At 57.0% G+C, this 5438-nt stretch overlaps 1 protein-coding gene across 1 annotated transcript in view; it reads left to right on the top strand.

Annotated features, from left to right (window-relative positions):
• Nucleotides 1-5438, top strand: part of HDAC5 (histone deacetylase 5) — a 46002-nt gene that overhangs the window by 32564 nt on the left and 8000 nt on the right. The window contains exons 12-16 of the mRNA XM_017516083.2: nt 1164-1375; nt 2069-2353; nt 3109-3274; nt 4385-4518; nt 4873-5073. Of these exons, the coding sequence (XP_017371572.1) occupies nt 1164-1375; nt 2069-2353; nt 3109-3274; nt 4385-4518; nt 4873-5073 (998 nt within the window). The remainder of the gene's footprint in view (nt 1-1163; nt 1376-2068; nt 2354-3108; nt 3275-4384; nt 4519-4872; nt 5074-5438) is intronic.

The following is a 5438-nucleotide window of genomic DNA, read 5'->3' as shown; positions in this document are numbered from 1 at the left end:
TTTTTTGAGACAGAGTCTCATTCTGTCACCAGGCTGGAGTGCAATGGCAGGATCTCGGCTCACTGCAACTCCCGCCTCCTGAGTTCAAGCAGTTCTTTTGCTTCAGCCTCCTGAGTAGTGGGGACTACAGACATCAGCCACCACACGTCGCTAATTTTTTTTTTCTGAGACAAAGTTTCACTCTTTTTGCCCAGGCTGGAATGCAGTGGCATGATCTCAGCTGACTGCAACCTCTGCCTCTCAGGTTCAAGTGATTCTCCTGCCATAGCCTCCCAGGTAGCTGGGATTACAGGCATGCATCACCACGCCCAGCTAATTTTTTGTATTTTTATTAGAGATGGGGTTTCACCATATTGGTCAGGCTGGTCTCGAAATCCTGACCTCAGGTAGTTTATCCAACTCGGCCTCCCAGAGTGCTGGAATTACAGGCGTGAGCCATTGTGCCTGGCTGCCCAGGTTGGTCTTGAACTCCTGGGCTCAAGCCATTCTCCTGCCTTGGCCTCTCAAAGTGCTGGGATTACGGGTGTGAGCTGCACTGTGCCTGGCCAACATGCAGTTACCAGTGAGATATTTTGCTTTTTGTTTCATACTAAGTCTTTGAAATATAGTGTATACTTCACACTTATGTCACATTTCACTTTAGATAGGCTGTGTTGAAGGGCTCGGTAGTCACGTGTAACCAGTAGCCATGGGACGGGACAGCATAGCTTTAGACAGCCCTTAAGTACCTGTCGGCATCAGAAGAGGTTCTGCTTGAAAGATACATGATCCTGGCCCCCAGGGCTTCCTGGCCTGGCGGGATCCACGAGGGTCCACGATCAAGGAGGCCTTGTTACACTTGGGGAGAACAAGTCATTGTTCACTCAAACAGGGCTCCAGACTACATGTGTACTCAGTTTATTCAGTTAAGCAAATCAAAGGGAAAAGATGGTGAATCCAGGAAAGCTTCCTGGAGGTGGTACTTTAGAGGTGTGAAACTCTTCAGTTGTGGGGAAAAGGAAGAATGGGGCTCAGGTTTGGGTGGAGGGTGCTCTAGGTCCCCCAGGTACTGGGGGGACTATTTAGGTGGTGATATTCCAGAGGGGATATGGGGCAAGGTCTGGGCTTGGGGGGCAGTCAGGTGCCCTGACAATGGTGCTTAGTCGTCACCCCTAACTCCATAGTGCCGCTCCACGGGCAGTCCCCACTAGTGACGGGTGAACGTGTGGCCACCAGCATGCGGACAGTGGGCAAGCTCCCACGGCATCGGCCCCTGAGCCGCACTCAGTCCTCACCGCTGCCGCAGAGTCCCCAGGCCCTGCAGCAGCTGGTCATGCAACAACAGCACCAGCAGTTCCTGGAGAAGCAGAAGCAGCAGCAGCTGCAGCTGGGCAAGGTGAGCCTAGAGAGGTGAACGGCCTGGGGCTGTGCTGGGGGCAGGATGCAGGTGAGCACCAGGCTGGCAGAAAAGTCCTCCTCTCAGGCCAGGTGCAGTTGCTCACACCTGTAATCCCAGAAGTTTGGGAGGCTCAGGTGGGCGGATCCCCTGAGGTCAGGAGTTTGAGACCAGCCTGGCCAACATGGTGAAACTTCGTTCTCTACTAAAAACACAAAAATTAATTGGGCTTGGTGGCAGGTGCCTGTAATCCCAGCTACTTGGGAGGCTACGGCAGGAGCATCGCTTGAACCCAGGAGGTGGAGGTTGCAGTGGGCCGAGATCACACCATTGCACTCCAGCCTGGGCAACAAGAGCAAGACTCCATCTCAAAAAAAAAAAAGCAAAAATTAGCTGGACATGGTGGCATGCACCTATAATCGCAGCCACTGGGGAGGCTGAGGCAGGAGAATCTCTTGAACTTGGGAGGCAGAGGTTGCAGTGAGCTGAGATCGAGCCACTGCATTCCAGTCTGGGCAACTGAGGGAGACTCTGTCTCAAGAAGAAAAAAATAGAGCCCTGCTCTCAGAGGAACCACCTGGCCTTTTTCTAACTCACATAGAAGCTCTGCCTGGAAGAAGGGAGGGAGGGAAGGATAAACCCATCTGGGTTACAGGCTGCCCCCAGCTGATGTGCCTCTGTTTCTGTTACCAGATTCTCACCAAAACAGGGGAGCTGCCCAGGCAGCCCACCACCCACCCTGAGGAAACAGAGGAGGAGCTGACAGAGCAGCAGGAGGCCTTGCTGGGGGAGGGAGCCCTGACCATGCCCCGGGAGGGCTCCACAGAGAGTGAGAGCACACAGGAAGACCTGGAGGAGGAGGAGGAGGAGGAAGAGGATGGGGAGGAGGAGGATTGCATCCAGGTCAAGGACGAGGAGGGCGAGAGTGGTGCTGAGGAGGGGCCCAACTCGGAGGAGCCCAGTGCTGGTTACAAAAAGGTGAGCCCCGTCCCCATTCCGTGGTCCCAGCCCTTAGTCACCACCGCTCTATCCTTCCCTGCTGCCGCCTCTGCCCTTGTCTTTCCCTTTCCCTCATCTGCAGTTTCCAGGCCTTGAAGGAGCAGCGTTCTGTAGTGAGCAAAAGGGGAGTGGGAAGGAGGCCAGCGGGGAGAAAGGGGAGCTGTTTGTGTTGATCTCAGAGCTGTGTCTGTCCTAGGCTGCCAGTTCCCTCCCTGCATCTATGATACTGGCCTGCCTCTCTGCTTGTGTCTGTGTGTGTGTGTGCGCGCGTATGTGGGTGTGTGCATGTGCACACATGGCCTGTGTGTATCTGCGTTTCTGCCTGCGTAGGGCCGGCTGTGCGTCGGTCCCTGTGCGTGCCTGTGCGCGTGTGTACACACACGCCCCCGCTGTTACTACAGTCTGCCTCGCGCCTAGCTGGCACTCCATTCATTGCGGACACAGCGGAGCCCTCTGGGCCTGACTCATCCCACCCCCGCCCCACCCCCCGCCCCCACCCCCCCCAGCCTCTTACCTCAATGCTACTCTTTGATGTGACTCATCACATTCCCCCCATCCCTCTCTGTCTCAGAGGAGATGTGTCTCCTGTCCCAGGAGGGAGCAAGTGGGAGGAGGTGGGGGAAGGAGGAGACTTAGAAGAAAAGTGCTGGACTGGGACTCCCCTGGAGGCCCTGCCCTTACCCCTGTCCGGGCTGAGTCTGACCTGGGCCCCCTCCCACTGTCATCCCCTCCAGCTATTTTCAGATGCCCAGCAGCTGCAGCCACTGCAGGTGTACCAGGCGCCCCTCAGCCTGGCCACTGTGCCTCACCAGGCCCTGGGCCGCACCCAGTCCTCCCCTGCTGCCCCTGGGGGCATGAAGAGCCCTCCAGACCAGCCCGTGAAACACCTCTTCACCACAGGTGAGTCCCCACCACCAGTTATGTCCTTCGGCCAGGCAGGGGGCCTGTGTGTGGTGTCTGGCCTGTAGGCAGGGGGAAGAGGCTGCTGGAGCCCCTGAGGCACCCTGAAAAGCGGCGACACAGGCCTTCATTCTCTCCCTGTACCCCAGAGCTGTAGTGGCAGGGCCTTCTGCCTCAGCTGGGAGAGTGGGTAGCTCCACCTCTGCCCACTGGGCAGCATCTTTCTCACCCCACGGAAGGAAGGACTGCCCCATAGCCTGAAGTGCTGGGTAGAGAGAGCCTGCTGCCCCTATTGGGTCCTGCCTTTCGACCTTTCCTTCCTTCTCCCTGTGAGGTCTGGGATAAGACCAGAGTCCTCTTCCCCATGAAGCTGCCACAGGCTGGCCTCTGGGAGGACACAGACATCCCTGAGGGCGGTCCCATGTCACCAGTGGGGAATAAGACACGGGTTTGGCAGGAGGGGGAGGCAGGAGGTGCTGTGAGAAGGGTGTAGCTGAGGGGAGCAGCCGGCAGAGATCGGACGTGTGGGGTGTCCTGGGCAGCCTTGCTGGGATTGAGGAGCACGGAAGCTTCTGACAGGCAATAATGGAGCAAAGGAAATTCAGGAGTTGAGAGGGGGCAAAGGCTAGAGAGGAAAGGCCAGGTGCAGTGTCTCATACCTGTAATCCAACCACTTTGGGAGGCCGAGGGGTGGATCTCCTGAGGCCAGGAGTTTGAGACCTGACTGAACAACATGGCAAAATCCCATCTCTACAAAAAATACAAAAATTAGCCAGATGTGGTAGCACATGCCTGTAGTGCCAGCTACTCAGAACACTGAGGTGGGAGGATCGCTTGAGGACAGGGTGGTGGGGGCTGTGGTTGAGGCTGCAGTGAGCCAATAGCGCTACTGCACTCCAGCCTGGCTGACAGAGCGAGACCCTGTTTCAAAGAGAAAAACAAACGAGAGGAGAGGGGGCAGGTGTGTGGGAGGGTGGCTTTGGTGGCCGTGGGGAGGAGTTTGGACCTGGAGGTTGGAAAGAGCTCCATGAGCCATGCTGAGGATCGAGGTAGCCAGGCTGGGACCCTGGGCCCAGAGCAGTGCTGGCTGACAGTGGGTCTGTGGCCCAGGTGTGGTCTACGACACGTTCATGCTAAAGCACCAGTGCATGTGCGGAAACACACATGTGCACCCTGAACATGCTGGCCGGATCCAGAGCATCTGGTCCCGGCTGCAGGAGACAGGCCTGCTTAGCAAGTGCGAGGTAAGGGAGCCCCTCCTTCCCCTGGCCCTTAACTGAAATCTAGCCTCTGTTTCCCTGTTAGAGAAGCCTCCTTCATGCCTCTTCCTCATCCTCTCTTCACCCCTACACTTCGGGGCCAGTTCTCTGCCCCCATCCCCTCCATTCCATCCCTTGCAGCCTATAGTCCCGCATGGTCCCCAGCTGACTGTGGGAGGATCGTGGAGTAGGGTCACGACAGAGCCAGGGTCTACTTTCTCAAAAATATTTGGAGCTCCTGAGGCCAGCAAGCGGCTGTGTGTGCCCCTGGCTATCGGGCAGAGAGGGGCTGGGAGAGCTGCGCCTTTCTGTGACCCCTCTGACTGATCCTCCTGACAGCGGATACGGGGTCGCAAAGCCACGTTAGACGAGATCCAGGCAGTGCACTCTGAATACCACACCCTGCTCTACGGCACCAGCCCCCTCAACCGGCAGAAGTTGGACAGCAAGAAGTTGCTCGGTGAGCTGGCATGCGGGCGGGCAGGGCATGTCCAGTGCCAGGGTGAGATGGGGACTGTCAGGAGGACTGCCGAGCCAGGCTAGGAGGGTTGTCCCCTTGGGCACAGGGCATCACTGCTGCAGAGGTGGCACAGTTATCACATCGTACACTTCCAGAGGGCGCCATTAACATGGAGCGTCTGTCGGGTGCGGTGCAGGATCCCCATCTGGGGGTGCTCGGCTGGGGGGACTGCTTTGCTCCCCTCCAGGCTTATCATGCTCCTCTCTGCCTACCTTCCAACCCTAGAGGTAGGACGCCCCCAAGAACAGGACTGACAGCTCCCAACTGGTGTGGGCTGCAGAGGCCTTATACTTGGGTCTGACCCCTCATTTTTAGTGGCTAAGCCTGTAGCCCTGGCAGTTGAGGCCACTTCTTCTTCTTCTTTTTTTTTTTTTTTTTTTTTTTT

The sequence above is a fragment of the Cebus imitator genome, unplaced genomic scaffold (genome assembly GCF_001604975.1).
Source record: "Cebus imitator isolate Cc_AM_T3 unplaced genomic scaffold, Cebus_imitator-1.0 Scaffold573, whole genome shotgun sequence".
In the NCBI taxonomy this organism is placed as follows: Eukaryota; Metazoa; Chordata; class Mammalia; order Primates; family Cebidae; genus Cebus; species Cebus imitator.
The sequence above is the reverse complement of the archived record's forward strand: the minus strand, read 5'-3'. Positions and strand labels throughout refer to the sequence as shown.